Source organism: Leptosomus discolor, chromosome 4, assembly GCF_034619465.1.
Source record: "Leptosomus discolor isolate bLepDis1 chromosome 4, bLepDis1.hap2, whole genome shotgun sequence".
NCBI classification, from domain to species: domain Eukaryota; kingdom Metazoa; phylum Chordata; class Aves; order Leptosomiformes; family Leptosomidae; genus Leptosomus; species Leptosomus discolor.
In genome coordinates, this window is record NC_141394.1 from 53,218,780 (window position 1) to 53,237,584 (window position 18,805).

At 43.6% G+C, this 18,805-nt stretch overlaps 1 protein-coding gene across 3 annotated transcripts in view; it reads left to right on the top strand.

Annotated features, from left to right (window-relative positions):
• Positions 1-5,094: 5,094 nt before the first annotated feature.
• Positions 5,095-18,805, top strand: part of LNX1 (ligand of numb-protein X 1) — a 68,825-nt gene continuing 55,114 nt past the window's right edge. For 2 of the 3 annotated variants that reach the window (XM_086464098.1, XM_086464099.1), the window contains exon 1: positions 5,095-5,480. In XM_086464098.1, coding sequence (XP_086320224.1) covers positions 5,095-5,480 — 386 coding nt within the window. Of the gene's footprint in view, positions 5,481-9,324; positions 9,417-18,805 lie in introns of those variants that run through there. The other variant, XM_086464100.1, reaches the window with a different exon arrangement.

The window sequence follows — 18,805 nt, forward strand, 5'->3', positions numbered from 1 at the left end:
ACATCAATTGTAGAACGCTCACAGCTAGTGTGGTGAAAGAAAGGCCAGGTAAAAGCATCTCTGGAACCTCATTATTAACGAGCTTCTAACTTTACTTGGCAGCTGGCAATGCTGCTGTCACTAAGCAGTTTCCTTACATGCCTGCAGACCAGCCCCTTTAGCCATACAGTGCCATGCTGAACCACATAAAAGGATGGCTGTGACTCATTTAGAGATGCACATTCCTAGGAGATAACAGCCCATGCAGGGGCTGGGGGAAGAATGCAGCCCGAATAAAACAGGAGCATTAATAAAATGTGTTACTTAAATACACAGAGAGAAAACAAAACCAGACAAAAACCAGCTAATATTTAATGATCTTACTGTACTATTTGGAATCCATTTTCCCTTCACATGTTGGCCACCCTTTCCCTTGACTGAGGATTTCATTATCCCCAAGTCATGCTACTTCAGAGCTACTGGAGTTAAATTCCTCTACCTGTTTTGCAGCTCATCTGTGACACTCCTCTGTTTTCCAGACACCCATTCACAGGCTTGTCTTTCACCAATTGGGATTTAAGCTGGTTGCTGCACTTCCAGGCTTTGTGTCACTGTTTCTTTGGCGTTTAGGCATCTATTTTTCCCTTCCTCTATTAGCTGCTTCCTCACTACCTGTCATCACTTAATTCTTTCTCTTCTAGCCTTGGTTACTCATTTTTTGCTACCCGAAGCTTCTTCCATTTTGTGCCATGCTACTTCCAAGTGCAGCCTCCTGAACTGCCAGGTTAATATTTGACAGTGTGGCTGGGTGGAGACAGCGGGGCTTGGCCACTCTGCTCGGCAAGCCCTCCTCTTGCTACACTGCTGCCAGTGTAACTGTGATGGTAAGTCAGGATTTAAGCTTAAGGTTGGTTAAATGCTTCATTGGGATGGAACAACTACCGGTTTGGCTGTGCAAGGAGATAAAAGGCATTGTCTCTACCTACTCCCCATGTTTACTGCCCATGCTTTTTCTCTGAGTTTGTTTTGTTATTCTCTTAAACGCTTCTGATGGCTGCAATTCCTAAGCAGTGAAGACCCATAAGATGCAAACTCCTTCAAATTGGTGCAGTCTGAGTAACTTTTTTTTTAAAATGTATTACCATGATACTGGCTTTCACTATGGTCACAGCCCTGGGGGTTATTTCATGCCCTGATGCCGTTCTCATTCCAGCTTGTGACTGAAACCTTGGCATTATGGATATCCAGGATGACAATGTTCTTCCTTTATTATTTGCACTGTATTCCAGTGCTTCAGGTCTTTGCCTTGGACTGGAGCTTGATTTGTGTCACCGCACTGGGAAATTCTTACAAATCAGTATTTGATTTTATTTGTTATCTAAGCCAAGCTGTGCCAGGTGCTGTACAACTATGCTGGATCTGGGACCTGAGTTGTTAAAAACTTCCTGCACAGCAATGAAGCAGCAAACTCTGGTATTGTCTTTTTGGGCATGGCACCACCACCTCTAAAAACTCCTCCTGCCGATCATCTATGCAGCAACAGGTCCCTGTCAATACAGCTCTCTCTGTAAGCCAGCCTGAGACTGCCAAGGTGACATCCTCGCCCTGCTGATGTTGCCAGCCTTGTTGACACTGACTGCAGATGAACGTAGGATGCCTCCCCCCTCCTTTCCCCTCTCCTCCTCACCCAAGCTCGGGCCTTGAAGAACAGACTTTCAGCCAAGTAATAATTGCCTTTTTTGACTCAGCTGTGGTTTACCGTCTACCTGTAGAGGGTTCCGTGCTCAAATTGTACTTTGTTATTCGTGGTTAATAGAAGAAATAGAAATACTCACTGGTTATCGGCAGGTCAATTTTAAATCCCCCTTTCCCTCTCTTCTACATTGTTCAAGAGGAACCAAGGCTTTAAGCTTCCTAAAAGAACGTGAAATTAATTACGTAGCTTGTTATGAGAGCACATAAATGTTATAAATACAAATGACAAAAGATTGCAAACATCGTCTACCTCTGACCGAATCTGTGCAACAGCTCCATCGCATGCCTTCTGTGCTAACCCCTTTGGTGGTATAATCACCTCCCAGAGACAGGCAGCGATCATTTCATTGCTTAATATGTCCAGCAATTTAAGAAGGTTCATAATGAGTGAACAGGGACCAGATTAACCAGAATAGGCTGATAGGTTTTCTTTTTCAGAATTTATGTTATCATCTAGTCTAAATTTTCTAAATAATAGAGGCCATAGGACTTGAATTAAGTCCTCCTAAAAATTCAATGCCTGTTACTAATTAACATGGATGGTTTTGTTTCCCTGCGCTGTAGCAAGTATTTGTATTTTATGTAAACATTGTAAAATTCAGGTACAGCTCCCCACACCTGCACTTTTTCACTAACAATGCATTATTAGCATGTTAGGTTCGTAAAGAGTACCCATAATGTGGCCAGGACAGTCTGGCTTTACATCCACTGGGGCATCTCTCACTGTTTTTGCTGCAGCAAAGCATGGCCTTAGGGTAGTGATGCCTCTCTTTCTCTATCGTCATTGCAGAGATAATCGTAGTTGCTTTGAAGCTGTAGTACCATTTCCAGTTGTACCTAATTTATATCAAGGAAGCTGATGTGTTGTACCTTTGGAAGTGGAGGAGCAGTACTTTCAGGGTTAGGTCATGAGGCTGGGAAAGGGCCATTTGGATGCCCATGCTCCTGTTCCTTCAGGCTGCTCCTGCCTTAGAGCAGGCCTTTGGGTCCAGCTTTCATCATGTTTGCTGATGGGTGCCACGCGTTGGGTCTCCTGCCAGCAGGAAGCAAGAGATTCTGTCCTTGGGAACATCCATGAGGCAAGAAAATGTTGGGGCTGGCAGTATTCTGGTGCATGGGAAGAACACCCATGCGGGTCTACCTGTGTGTGCTGGTACAAGAGGGCATGGCAGGAGAATGGAGAAAGAGCATGATGTTGCTGGCTCTCCGGGTTGCCCTGGGTGCAAGGCATTTTGAAAATGTAGGAAAGAACAAAGTTCATAAAGCAATGTTATTTTTGTCATGCTTTATTGATTTCAAATTCATTTTATGGCTATCTCTAAAGCCACAACCCCGCAAATTTCCAAGTTGCATATTGCCATTCTTGCAGGCGTCCCTGTTGACTTCAGATGGGCTCCCTCCATAAGGAAGGGACTTGGTGATCATCTGAATGCTCTCCCTCTCGCTCTGCGACTGATAGATCAAACACCAGCTCACAGCCATCTCACTTCATCAGAAAGCTAGCTAAGAGCTACCTGTCAGAAGTCACTTATGGTGCCCAAACAGTCCCTGCCTCACTCTCATGGTCACCTTTTCTCTTGTTCCATTTTGCTGTGTGTTGCCTTAGCAGAACCAAATAATACTGGTTTTAATTCCTATATTAATATAGCAGGTAGAGGTGGTTTCTGCACAATAGAAAGATGTTTGTTTCTTCACAAAGAGCTGTTCATAAAGCTTTGGTGAATATGTTTGACAAAAGGAAACATTCGCCACAGTATAGAGTATTTCAAATATTTGCAAGAATTCTAACAGGCAATGTTCTTAATTCAAATGAAACTACTGCTAATCAGGAGATAGAGCTTATGCAGAACTTAGTCTTCCAAGCAAAAACTATTATTATACAGCCATTTAGCATAATTGCTACATAAGAGTAGGATCTAGCAAAGCATTAAAGTGAATGTTTGACATTTAAACATCTGGTTAGAGTTAGTGGGGCTATCATTTTACCTTTATGTCAGAAAAACCCTGCCATGTTAAATTTTAATTTCTCAGGTTTAGAGCATATGAGCTTTGCATTAAAATAAGTTTTTATTTTATATGAAAGTGTGCTCTGTCATAGTCAGATTTTTTTTTTAATTCTTTTCCTCATTTGCCCTCAAATGTGGGTGTCTGAGGCTGACACATTGTCTCAGCAAATTAAGTCAAGCTGGAAGAAAGGGTACAGTGTTACAGCAGAGTAGCAAATAAGATTTACATTTTCAAGCAAGAGTAGTAATTAGGCCATTGCATATTTTATATCTTCATGTTTATTTTCAAAGTGGTATATCAAAATAAGCATAGATGTAATGAGACATGAGTGCTCCAACAAGCAGCCAGGGTTCATCAAGTAAAAACTACAAATTACTCTTCAGTTTTACTGCCACCCACAGAGTTTATATCTCTAAAATACCAGCAGGCAGGTGCTCTGGCCAGAGCTAATTGTGTCTGTAGTTGGGGACATACTGGGTTTCTATAATACAAATTATGAAGGAAATAGGCCTAATTTTGAGTGATGTAATATCTGGCATTTTGTTGTGGACTTCACTTCAGCATGTGAGTTATTTGGTGCTTTGGGAAGTAAAATGAAGTTTTGAACTGGTTATGCTGGTGCAGATGGTTATAACTACTTGACTTGAGGCAACCAGCACAGTGCCATGGGGGGTTAAGCAGATGAGCTTTAAATGCAGGGTCCAGGTCCATTGCTGCTGTGGCACAAAAATGGTCTAGAGGGTCCCAAGCTCTAAATCCTCATGACCCAAATTGTTCTCCCTCTGGCTCTTTGTCTGCTTGTGTGTTTTTAGTCTAAAGTTGCTGCTCTCCCTTGCTGTGCTGAGCAGGCGGCTTGGGCATAATAATAACCGTTATTCTTACCTACATTTCTGCAGACAGTCTTGCAATATTTGCCTACGTGTGATGCTGCTTTTCCAGCAGAAGTAATGTGACCACAATATCAGCTGACTGAAACTGCAATTGTAGACTAATTTAAGGTTTTCAGCCATTAAATGCCTGTAGTATTTCTCTCTATTTTGATAGCTTCCTTTACAATGGGAGTAATTGTGTAAATTGAGTTAGATTTAAGAGAAAATAAATCCCTGGAATTAACTCTTTTTTCTCTGCCCCCTTCTTTGCTTCACCCTCCCATCCGCAATACTTAATACCTGCTAAAGCACTTTATATCCAGATACACACCTAACTACAGTAAAAGAAAACAGTCCAGAACATAACCCTTCGTCTTTCTTCCCTACAGATCTGATGGTACATACGCCTTGCTGCAGCTCTCATAAATAGACAACAGGTCGGGTATTCCCATCTGCCCTCTTTTGAATTGCATCAATTCTGATTATGAGCCAGAAAGAAGAAGAAATGGAGGATAGCTCCCTGCCACTCTGTGTCACCTGTGGCCAAGCGCATTTACCAGAAGAAAATCACTTGTACAGCTACACCGAAGAAGTAGATGATGATCTGATATGCCACATTTGCCTGCAACCTTTGCTTCAGCCATTAGACACGCTCTGTGGTCACACCTTCTGCACAGCCTGCCTTACAAACTTCCTCGTGGAAAAAGACTTCTGCCCCATGGACCGCAAGCTTGTGATTCTCCAGACATGCAGGAAGTCCAGCATACTAGTGAATAACCTCCTGGACAAGCTAATGGTTAGCTGCCCTTTCACAGAACACTGCTCAGAGGTCGTGCAACGCGGTCACCTCGAACAGCATTTCCAAACCCAGTAAGTTGTTGTTGATAGAACTTTTTTACGCTCTTTTTCTTAAGGAAAGGAAAAAAAATCTTCAATTAATGCTGATTAATTAAAGGCAGTTAATGTAAAGAAAGATTTATCAATTTCACTCCTAATGAACATCTACAGTATCATTAATTTGGAGACGAATTTATTCCACTTACATGATGATATTTCACACCTTTTTTAGAATCAAACGCGTTCAAGGTACTTCATGCTATCGTTAGCAGTTCTGGGCAAATACTTTGTGGTTAGCTACATAATGGAAGCATGTATTTAGTCATCTAAAGAGACCTGTGAGTTTTGGGAAGCTGAGCCATCATAAATATTTTAGTATTGCATTAAGGGTTTTATAATTGCCCTTTCTTCAATCCTTTTTTGAATCACAAATGACCTACATGAGAAGTAGAGCAGAAAATATTCTGGTTTGGTATTGGTCTTTGGAGCTGAGAGCTCCTTTCTTCCAGGTGAGCACTTACCCAGTGCACCCCACCGTGGGGCTCACAGAGCGATGCAGTGCGGAAGAGCTCCCTGGCTGGACTCTTCCTCCAGGCTTACTTCTCCTTGTGGCCAGGACACCCTCTTTTCTGCCTCCAGGAGAGACCTCTCCAGGGAGCAGTTTGTCTCTCCTGCAAGGAGAGAACTGATGATGAATGATCCTCTGTTTTGCAGGGTAAAAGCATGTGCTGCTGCTTTTGTATTGCGTCCTCTCCCTTTGGAAAGGAAGATACATTCAAGGCTGTGATTTCTGACAGCAGACAAATGCTTTAGCATAGTCCAGGTAACAACACCTCAGATTTGAGGAGAGGTGGGGTCTAAGAGATGCCCTTTTTTGTGGCCTGTATCTGTTACCCAGTGAAATGACTTCCCCTGTGGTTTGCAGGTGTGAGTTGTGTTCCTAGGTTTATGCTTCTGCCTGTGCATTGCGGAGGAAGCCCAGGTGACCAGTGCAGGGCTCCAGACTGCTGCTGGGGGCACATTCCCGCACAGACATGGTAATGCCAAAGGTCAGAGCACCACTGGTGAGCACACTGGCAAGCTGAATCACAGAGGTGTGTTCACATGGCTTCAGGCTCCAGGGTCTTGAAGCCCATAACTGGAAATGGCTCTGCAGCCTGCCATTCAAACACATCCCCATTTAACTGGAGACATCATTTCCTGAAGTATCTGGATTCTCATGAGGAATTTATTCACTGAAGATATTCATCAAAGTTATGGTGCTTTAACCAACCCCCAAATGTGACCATTTTGCATTATTAAAACTGGAAAAAAAATTAGCAAAGGTTTCTTGATGCCTTGCAAAGGTCAAAAGACCACTTTTCACAGGCTAGAGGCTTGATGTTTGTGGGTTTGAGTTCTGTTGGCCCACCTAGTTCTGGGTATGGCTTTCCCTGTTGAGGGTGCTGCTGTCGCATGGCTCAAGGCGTAGGAGGCAGTGGCAGCAGCCTCCAGCCCAGGCCAGTGGTGTTCTGCAACGTTAGCTTTCCACTGCTAAGGGGAAAAACTAGCAAAGTTACTTATGATTTTCTGCCTTTGGTCAGTGCTTCTCTGACAAGCCCCAAATACTGATTTCAATAGTAGTGCAGGTAAAGGGACTGACAGTCTGCTGTGAGCTGCTGTCATTGAGATTGTTTCTCTACAGATTCCCACCACAAAATCTTGAGGCCCTAGTGCAAATACCCTTTCCCTTTGCTGTATGTATAGCTGATTTTAATGTATTTTAGGTCCTTCTTTCTGTCTTCATTTTTTTTTTGAGATGGTGGTACTGTGGCCATAAAACTAGCAGGAAAAAACCTGCCACACATAAGAAAATTGGAATATTATTTTTACACAGAAACCACACAACTAACACAATCCCTGATTTCTAGTGTTGACTTTCCTCAATGAACACGCACAAGTCACTGCAGTGTCTTGGTTTCATCTCCTTAAGGTAAAGGAGGAGAAGGGTAATGATACCCTTCACATACATGTCTTGCAGAATTGCAGTGTTGTAAACCATGTAAGAGCCTGGCAGGTTTTATTCCAGTGCTTATTATTGAATGCCCATGGCCTGTATTTTCCCCTCAGGATCTTCGAGATCCTATGCCTCTGGCTCGCTTGGCTGAAGCCCAACCAGGAAGAGAAAGAATTGGCTTAGTAACACATTTCCACAGCCTCTTGCTGTCCCTCCTCCCCTATGTCAGGCTTCCTTCACCAAGTCCCGACTTTGCAAACCCAGGGAGCAGGAGACTAGAGAGATGGAACAGTGGTCTCCCTTCCCCTAAAGCCTCTAAGGTAGTGCATTATGAGACAGTGCTACACAGGCTGGGTGGCTACTTCCTTGCCAGTCATGACATGGATTTTCCTTCCTCAGGATGGTGTGGAGGTATGAGTTACCTTAAGGCCAAAAGACGAAGGCAGGGGAGCAGGAAATCATGATAAACCTTTGCTGCTGGGGGTTTCAGCTTTCCAGGGGGTGGGTGGCACAGCCTCACTGGCTCACTGGCATTCCCACCAGAGGGAAGAATTAGGACAGAACTTTCCGAGTGACCCTTAAAGGGGGACTTCTGCAACCTTGTACTTGCAAAAACTGTGCAGAGACCTTTATTTTTTTTTTTAAGCACGGCATTAATCAATTATTGACAAAGGTATTTTATGCCTCTGTCTAATTTAATTCTCAGAAATGCAGAAACCTCTCTTGCTATTCCACCTCCAACTCATGGCAGGGCAGGAAAGGAGAGCAATATTGTGCTCCAACATGCCCAGCCATAGATTGAGCAGACTGAGCTGATGCTGTTCTATTTATCCCCAGTGAATCAATAGAGCGGAGAGAAAGTGTGTAATTTTTCTAATTAAAAAAATCATAAACAATCCAATGCCTGTGTCAAGAACAGCTCAGAGCCCATCTGAAATCTCAACAGAACATGATCTGTGTTCTCAGTGAATAAATTAGACTCCACTAGAGTCACCAGGGCAGTAGGCAGTCCTCGCATTTCTTGCATGATTCAGACTCAGACCCATACTAGTTCTCACAAAATTAAAGTTTGCCCTGATCAGAGGCAAGGTCACTGATGGGACAAGGTGAGTTTGCTGTTTTATGCTTCGTAATTTGAGAGAAATGTATTATTTTTTTAAATGCCAGTTACCATGGAGTAGTCCATTGGAAGCATCCTTATTTAGAATATTTGCTCTTGCATCCTTCAAAAAAGACCAAGAAAATCCCCTAGAGGAGACTTGTCCTTGTATTACTACGTGATTTATGCTTGCACAAAAACATCTGACTGGATTTGGGGAATTCGGACTGAGATGCAAACAGCCAGCCGTTGCCTGTGATCTTTTGTGGTGTTTTACTTTAAAAAGGTGTGGTTTTCTTATATAGTCTGCTTCAACACTCCATGGGGGACATTTCCTCCCCCCCCCTTGACAGACATCTACACCCTTCCGTGATGCAGTTTAGCTCGTAACCCATCTGCTCGTGGGCAGTGATGTAAACATACCAGCTGCCTCTGAAGAACCACTCTGAATCCTGCAGGAGGCAGGTCTCTTCCCCGAGCATCGCTCTCCTCTGCAGCATAAGTCACTGTCTCGCCAACCACTCTGTGCTGTCCCTAAACCCTCACATCTACCCAGCCGAGAGTCAGATCGAGTAATCCTCTTACAGGTCAATGATTTTTGCAGTGTAGCTTCGTTTAAGGGATTTAAGCTCGATTCATAATGTGCTACCATTACGTTGAAACGGAAAGGCTCGCTTAGAAGTGGCTTGGCTGGCAAAAAAGCTTCAAGTTGTGTGTCCCACCAGCACAGAGATACAGTGGGAAGGAGGAAACCTAGCAGCAGTGCCAGCCCCGCACTGAAAATGAAGGCTCTCCTGTTACTGGTCCTACCTTGGCTAAGTCCTGCAAACTACATAGACAATGTGGGCAACCTGCACTTCTTGTACTCTGAGCTGTGAGTACGCACAGTCGCGCCAGCGTTGTGCTCTCTGTCTGTCTGTCTCACCCAAGCGGCGGGAAGGGGCTTTCCATGAGTGTTTTGAGGGGTCAGTCTGTCTGCCTGTGGGTCTGCGTGTGTGTGTACGTGTGAAGAAAATCCCGCAACGCCTTACCAACAGCTTCAAACCGTGCTGCAAACTAGCTGTTTCCCATCCAGAGGGCTAATAATAGCAGTACGTCCCCATTGCTTTCTGCTTTGGAAGCAGCTGAGACATACTGAGCGAAGCTGCCTTTTTCCTTATCAATTTGTTTTTCTGTGCCAATGTTTTCGATGGTTGTTTGGTTTGGGTTTATTTTTTTCCATTTCTTAATCTGTGGGGTTTTTTTCTTTACTTGCCATAAATAGCTTTGCAGGGGAGCTGGGCATAGAGGAGGGCATCAGGATAGACACCCCCAGTAGAGCGCTCTCTGTGTGTACATGCATAATGTTCTGTATGTAAAGCTATATGCCTGTAGCAAAACACTGAGAAGCCTTTCACCAGAAATAATTCACTTGAGACAAGAAAAAATTTCCCCTATTTCTGGTTTTGCCCACAGCAGAATGTTATTTTCTTTGTAATGCAAATTTAAATGTAGAAATCCATTCATATATCTTCATGTTTTAAAAAAAAAACAACACCTCAAACAACCCCATAGCTGATCTTTCCAACCCATAAAACAAGTATTCTATGGTATCATCTGTAAAATATAGTAGTTTAATTTGTGCTTGAATGCTATTGTTCTAGTTAAGAGGACTTTCATGACTAGAAATAGATATTTGTTCCAGTATGTTTTAATTAATTGCATTTTGTTTGTATTTTAACAAATTGTAAACTCTTAAGATCTTCCTTGAGATAATGAATGAAATGGCTAATTCTGCTCAAAAATGAAAAATGACTGTATTGTGCCTACAGTGGGAATGTTTTATTAGTAGTTGTGATTATACCAATGAGACTAATTTCTAGATGATTTTCTCTCTACTGTCAGACGAAAATAGCAGTGTTTTGCAGAAACACAAAGTCCCCTTTCGAAATTCTTGTGTGATATGCATGGCAACTATTAATAATTCAGTCACGCTGCTTACAACAGCTCAGGATTTCTGTATGCTGTAGGTGTTTTTAAACATTTAACAAATCTGTTGTTGAGGGTTGCAGCTCTGCCCTCATTTTAATTTACTGGCATTTTGTTTAAGAACATTAATTTGGAAAAAAACAAAACCGAACAAAAAACCCAAACCACACAAACAAAGAAACAGTTAAGCCAAGCAGGCTACAGGAGCAATCAAGCTCAAAACAGAGCAGATGAACACTTATAATGGAAACAATGGCATCTGGGACATCTAGTTTCCAGGAAAACAAACTGATGAGATTAATCTGAGCACAGGCGCAGAGCAGCCTACTTGCTTTCTTGGTGAATTCAGGTTCAGGTTCCCCCAGGATAAAGGGCCACAACGTACCGTAGTTATTTATCTCTTATTTATTTAGCCTTCTAACACACAGAGATGTTAGTCTTGCTGGATGTCGTCAGTCGTTCTTAATGGAGTGGGTGTGGACTGGGGCTTGGACGTGCATCTTCAGTTGTCAGCAATGGGAGGTGCATGTCCCCTCCCCGGTGCCCAGCCCTGGATGCTACCTGGCGTCAGGAGCTGGTGCCTGGGACCTCCTGCACTGCTCTGTCTCTGGCTGCGACAGTGGGAAGCAGGATTTGCTGGGGCTGACATCCAAAAGGTCATCAGGCTGTTCGAGCTTGTTTCAAGAATCTCTTCTCCACATGTACTTGGTGCCTCTGGCTGCTGTTGGATGTGGCATAGGCACTGATGTACTGTGGGATGAATTCAAGGTCCTCCCTAATAGCAGCAGTTGAAAGAAAAACAGAAATACTGGTTTTGGTCCTGTTTAATCAGTTTACAGAAATGTTATGACCTACAGGTTGCTGCTTCTGTTGCTCAGGCACTTGCCTGCAGGAAGTTTTTCATGCAAAGTTTTGTGAGAGAGGCAGCATGGGCACTGGTGTTCAGGACAGTCTGGCACCTCAGGGCACAGGTTTACTGCCCAGCCCTTTTGTGCCCCAAACACCACAGAGGCATCTTCGTGTAGCTTATCTGATGGCTTGCCACACAGCTCAAAACTAGACTGTAGTAGGTGGAAAACATTTTTTTTTCATTATCACACTATCTTTGGTAGCTGGCCAGTACAAACACTGGCCTAAGTCAGGACTCACTATTTTGTTGGCTGGCAGTCACCAGAGGAAGAGTAAGGGCACTGGGATTCACACTGCCCTCTTGCTCATACAGCTCATCTCTTGCCTTCTACTCCATTCAAACAAAGGTTAGGTTATTTGTGTTGCACTGGCGGGGTTCTCTTTAGTTCGAGGCCATTCTTTTTCATGAACAGGCAGCTTCTGGAATAGGGATTACAGCGTGGCCCAAAGCCTGTCTGGAGACACAGGCTCTGGAATCCATCTGAGAAATAAAGAGGGGATTTTAGGAGAGTCAAAGAGGAGAAATGAAGTTGGAGAAAGGCTATGTCCGACCTTTGCGCTTCAGCCAGGTGCCACACAGGTAGGAAAGAGAGGTGTGTGGATGTGTTGTAATGGCACTTGGTGGGACGGACGTCAGGTGCTGTTATTTTTAGTTTTCTATTAGCAGTCTGACAATTATATAGGTATCCTTAGCAAGCAAATACATAATGTCCTGACACTGTTGCCTGCACTAAAACCACTACCCTGGCTGTTGCCTGTTGTTCCTCCCTGGCCCACAGCAAAGCTCTCAGGGAAGATGGTCTTCTTGTCCTTGCTCTTAGTCAAATCATGAAGAGCAGCCCATGGTAAGCCAGAGTACTCCCTTCTGAAGGGAAACCCATGGAAACACCTGGCAGAAGGACAAGAGAAATCTGTGAGATGTCCCTCGAGGAATTTCTGGGAGATGGTGGGATGTAGCCGCACCAGCCCAATGGCTTTCAGCAGCATAAAGGTCTACATGGGCCTTGAGGAGCCCCCAGTCCAGGATCCATGCTTTATATCCTTGTAAAACTGCTTCAACAGGCATCTGTTCTCTTTTTTTCTTATCTAAAATATCTTCAGACAGGAAATACTTGCTCAAGTATTCTTTTAAGTCAGTGTGTGTTATTTCCCCCTGGTTAAAAAAAGGTGTGCGGATAGAGAGGCAGACACTGGCCACTGCAGGAGGCTCTCCTGGGGGTGACGACCTGGTGGTACTCCTCACACCGAGGGATGCCAGCCTCCATCACTATGACTCTCACGTCAAAGCAGGACCTGTGCAGCAGAGTATTTCTCAATAGAAGTATTTTCTGCACTTTCAGCTCAATGAGCCACTTAGAAATAAAATTATGAGGGGAAGGAGGTTGCAAACCTAGGCAGTGAATAACCTCGCTTTGTCCCTCTGAGAACCTCAGTCACGTGGGAAACGTGGTGTGGTTTCCAACCTAATCCCCCTTTGACATGTGGCTGTGCTGACCAAGTGGGTGCCTGGGAGGGTGCTGGGTATTGCGTGTGCTCAGCACAGGTCAAGTACTGAGGAGCCGGTGGCAGCCACGCTGGCTGGTGCTGCTTTCCTCCAAGGATTAAACAGCTCCTGGCCTTAGTCACTGCTGGTAATCCACCAGCTAGATTCACCCCACTAATTTGAATCAAGCCATTATTTTTAAAATCTACTGTTTGTTAGAGTGAAATGCACAATCTATTCCTGCCTGCAAAAAATTACTTCTTTTTTTTTTCTTACCCAGCAAAGTTTTACATGAAACAGTCAAAGGGATCTCACCAAATTAACTGGATCAAGTTTCCCCACATAACTTTTATACGATAACTACTCTTAAATTTCAAAACAGCACTTTGGGCCGGAATAGCCAGTAAAATTTAGTTTCTCTCTTCATTCAATTTAAAAAGAAGAGATTCAAGAGCCAGCTGTCTTCTAGTGTCTTGGGCACACCTTTTTTTACGGTGAGAACACTTTTGTTCAAGCTATTAGGTGTACCCTCCTGGCCCCCTTCCAGCACTGAGCTTGACCATGTGGCCAAGTTCTTCAATTTCTGTTCAACTCAGTGGGGAAACTTGGGTATGGCTTTAAGTCTGTCCTTGTGAAATTAGCTTCACAGAGGCTGGGGAGCACAGAACACGCATTATTTGTGACAAAATTGAAAAGTCTGGAGCTCCTTTTGGGCTCACGTGTTAGTCCACTGAAAAAGCAACGTGTTGAGCTCCTTACTGTGTGCAAAGCTGTGTGTATGGAAATCTGAGCCGGAGTTAAGCTGTGAGGTTAATTAAAGCTGAAAGTGTTGGAAAGTAAGGCTTGAATGGAAAGATTCTTGAATGAAAATATAAATGAAATGTTTAGAATATCTGTGTTAAATAGCCAGGACAAAGCACACTCAGATAAAATGTGAAAGGTCTTTTCCAGTGTACTAGAATTGGATGTCTCTCAAGAAAAGCAGAACTGAGGTGAATGAAAACAGAAAGGCATCGGTGCGTCAAGGGCTGCCCATTAGCTTCACCCCTATGCTACAGCTTCACAAAGAGGCCAGGATGGAAACATGACAAATCCTAACGCCTTGCTTGGAAGCAAGAAATATGATCTTCTCAGTTCCTCACTCTTCCTGTCTCAAATATTCTCTTTGGGAAAGCTTCTGATCTGGATATTATCTTATACCAAGTCTGAGCAGGAACTATGGTGTAGGGGAGCAGTAGGCACTGCGGGCTCTTGGGCTCCCTTTGTTTCTCCCCAAGCTCTCTGCAAAGCAGCAGGTCTTCTAAAGAGTTGCTTTTTCCTTCAGACTGCTGAGATCTCTCCCAAAATCTCTAGCAACAACTAGTGTCACTTCCCCATCCTGTCCCCTCACTGCCTTGTGTCCAACCCCACTCCACTAGACCTGTCACTTGCACTTCCTCCTGCCTTCTGCTTTGTACTTCTTCCAGTCCTTAACTTTGTTTATTCCCCTCCACTCCCATGCTTTGACCCTGCCTCTATCATTCTTCTCCCTTTGTATTTCCAGACTTTAGAATTGCACGGAAAACTGGATATTTTAGTATGAATATGGCCTGAAAGCCCCCAGGCAGAAGCCCATGTAGGTGAACTGCAAATACACTACATTATTCTTAATAGTGCAGGAGGAGTTGTAGTCTAAATTCACGGTGTTCGGGCATCCAAATTGAATTTTCTAAATACATTAGGTGTTGTATTTGGGAGTGTTTGATACAGGCTATGCTGCTAGCATAGGAGGTACAGCAGAAAGTGGTCATTTCCATTGACCACGACTGTTCGGTCACTCTTTGACCAAGGACTTATTGCACTCTGGTAAATATGCAGTGTTTTCCCCTTAGCAGTACAGTGGGGTCTGGGTCTCTCTCCCACCTTCTGACATCCTCTTCCAGAGACAGTACCTGTCCTCACAGGTTCCACAACCCAGGTTAGAGTGTGCTGCACTTTCGTGGTATGAGTAAGTGTTACTGGTTAGCATCTTTTTCCCCAGCACTGTGATTCTAGGTGCAGAAATAAATTTCTCTGGGACAGCTCCAGAAACCAAAAACCCTTTGAGAGCTTTAAGAATTTGTTGATTCTGCCTGGGAATTTTGTGTGTAATGAAAGTTGGCACTTCAGTTATACTTTGAGAAAGATTCTGCTTCATTCCTTTTGTGTGTGCATGAAAGTTGCCTTTACTCCATTCACAGCTACCTACAGACACTTGAGATCAAAATTAGACCTTTTACTCTGCTGGAATGTTTTCTCATGGCTGGAGCCTTCTCACACCTTTGGAAAAGGCCAATGTTGGCCAATGTCCATCTCAATCAATACACTTTGTTGCCAAAAGTAAAACATGAGCCAGCCAGAAAAAGTGAAACCCTGCCAAGCTGGAAAGGCAATGCAACAATTATGGTTGGCAGAAAGGTTTCTTTTCATGCGTGAGTTATATCTCAGTTATGTCTGACTTTTGTGTAGGCTGCACAAAAGAAATATGCTTACATGCCTTGGCCATGTAACGGGAGCACGAAGAGGGCAAAACTTAGCCTACTCAGAAGCTGCTTCACAACAGGCAATCCACTTTGGGATGGGGACCAGAGAGGGCAAGGCACTAGGGGACTGGCAGGGTACAAGGAAGGAGTGAGGTGATGGGAGTTGCAGGAGGTCGGTGGTTACTCACAAGCAACAGACTCTCATTTCTCATCTGACATTAAGCCATACAGGCCGTATGCTGCAAGTTTGGCCGACCTCCGCATCTCTGACAATTAACCTAGTTTAGCACTGGCACTGGCAGCGTGACAAGGATATTTTTCCTTGAGCTATTTCTCTGACAAATCTGGCAGAACTGGGCTGTCCTGCAATGCGAGGATAAACACTCCTCTTGCAGAGCTCTTGTGCCTGTCATAGTTTAAATCCTGCTCTGAATACTGGTTCTGAGATCAGCGGCAACACCGCTCAGTTCACTGTAGAGAAGCAGACTAGTAGGTCTGAGGGTTGTCTTGGGTTTTTTTAACACTCTTGACCTTTTCAGGGAATCTGCCTTCAAGGTCCTTAGACTACAGAGCATCTGGCTGTGTCTCGTGACCTTCTGCATGAGCAGAGCTATCATTCAGGAACTAGAACTGATTTTCTGCAGCTTGACATGTGACCGCATGTCCAAAGTGTACCCCCCCTGAGCCAAGTAGTGACCTGGTGCATGAGGATGCCAACAGCACAGAACACAAAAGCAGAGGTTTTATAGTATCACTGGTAATGTTGGACTAATCGCATAGCCTGTGTGACAGCATAGATGTGTCTGCTTGGGGCTTCCTGTTTCAAAAGGAGGATCCAGGCTGGTCCTTCTGTGTTGAACTGGTACCTCAGTGAAGGTATCTGTTAGTCAATCACATGTGATATGTCATGATTAAAACCCCACTACCACTGAAGTATTCATGGCTTAGAGCTGAACTCTATTTTGGGATTAAGAACGTGAACTTTTTTTTTTAAACACCTTAGAAAGCTGAATGCACCCCTAGGCCTCGGCAAAGTTGCAGCTGGTGAAGACTGAATTTAGCCAGTGAATCCTTGGGCTCTCTCTAGAGCATGCTTTATCCATTCATATAATTTATTAATTGACAAAAGATTCTGAATATAGACTGAAGCAAGTTCAGGAGCAACCTAGTGAAACGGCTGGAGATTGCAACAGGTGTTGTACAATATTTACACCAACACCACCCCCCCCCCCCCCCCGAAGTTTGAAGTATCCGTAACTTCTACATATTGTACAATATGTCCTTCTGATATGAAGAAGAGGCCAACTGTAACAGTGGACAAATCAAACCATATTTCTTGGCAATGTCTGTTGTACTACTTTTAATCAAGACACTGAGCTGAGTATAATGGATACCTAGGTGAAGAGGAAATAATCACCATTGACTCTTCTACCCTTTTGCAGTTGTCTTGCTCCATGACACATGGCATGAAGTCAGGTTGAGACAAGATATTTGCAGTTGCTGGAGCCTTGCTCATTTTTAATTTGCTCTTCTACTGACTCACTACATATTATTTACCTAAATAATGTAAAATAAATGAATAAAATATCTTTAGTGTATATATTTCAGCTACAAAATTCAATAATCAGTGTATTACTTTGGGATTTGTTTTTGCCTCCTCAACTCTCTTGAAAGGAAGCAAGTCTTTGAGGTCAGCCAGTCATTTCATGTGCATATATTGGGACGCTCACATCTCTCTCTATATTACACATTGCAGTTCCACCATTCACTAGACAGTGTGTAATATATTCTTAATGTAGGATTTCAATAATTTAGTAACTTCTTAAATAGAGGACAATGGGAATCTGACATGCTCTAAAGATTGTATTTTCCCTTCTCCTCTGCAGAATTTGGTGAACTGATAAGATTACTAGACTTACAGCCTTGTTATGTTTTGTGTTTTATTAAGAACAGAAAGTACTATTTTTGAAAGCATAATTCAGGTATTTTTTCCTCCCATGTGTGATAAGCATATAACTGTTGTATGTTATTTTTAACATTCAGTTAGCACTGGTGATGTCCCACTGTTTTTAACCTTCCTTCCAATGTAAAATGAGTAGTGAAATGGTTTCATAGGAGCCTCCACAGAGGTCCCTTCACTTGTGGATTTTATAACTCAACAGTATGAAAAGCTGGAAAACATCCCTTGTGGAGCAGGCTTTTATGGAGAGGAGATGGGCATGACTAACCAAATCTGTCCTGTCCACAGGAGACAACTGGAAGCAGAGTGTATGCTGTGCTGCTGCTACTATAAGAGGATGTGTAGGTTGATATGGATGAGCAAGGCTGTTTCGCTTGATATGTGTGAGTGTCTCCTGCCAAGAGCCTAAATTACAGTCAGAAATAAGCAGTTTATATGAAGAGCACATGTTGCAACACAGCCCTTTTGCCAAACAGGTTTTGCAGTGGGAGTGGGAATCCCAGGAGGTGGTTATGGCTTGCCCTTGTCAGCTCCCAAAGGAGCCTCGCCACTGGTTCTGGTTTAAACATTTGGCACACGTCTCCTTCAAGCATTACTACCTGGTTTGTAATTCCAGCAGGAAGTTGGCACTCCTGGAGAAAGGAGGAATACAATTCTTTCCCAAATGCAGCTGTGTATATGCTGGTGTTTCTTTTTTTGCCCCTGGCACTGCTGCGGTTACAGTTGTCATTGTGATCTGTTGTGTCAGTTGCTGTTGCTTTGCCCCAACCCAGACTGTGATGGAAATATTGATACTAGTGATATTAGTGAATCAGTCTGGAAATGCTGATAAGATCTTGCCTTGGGCACTCAGTTGTGGCTACTGCAATCCTTGCTGTCCTCATGCCCCCCTGCTGTCACCTGGGTCCTGGCATAGGACTGGCAGAGTCCTGCACATCCTGGGCCCTGGCATAGGACTGGCAGAGTCCTACACATCCTGCACAGCCTCCAGTGCTGGGGACTTGCTGTATCCTTCATATCTGCTTTCCACCTGTTCTGTGCTGTCGTGGGTCAAGTGTATGGCCATATAAATGTACTTTCTTTGGTGTTGTGTCTGTAAATTTTCTCAGTGTTAATTTTTAAATTTTGCATACCTTGATGATTTTTAGTGCATTGAGTGTGTGTTCTTTCTAGCAAACATGCTGCTTCCAGTTTCTTCCCTCAGAGGAGATTAAATTCCAGCACATTCTTATTTTATCCTTCCAAGGCATGAGTGTAATGAAGTTGGACAGTAATGGTTGATGCATTTCACTTTTTTCCTGCCCTTTCCCCAGTGGTCTGAGCATCTGCAGGTTTGAAGGCACTTACAGTTATGGTCTTTGAGTTCAAAATAAATCAGAAGAGAATAGACCAAAGCAGGACAGAGCATTTAATAAGATATATAGTGTACGTATAAACTTGCA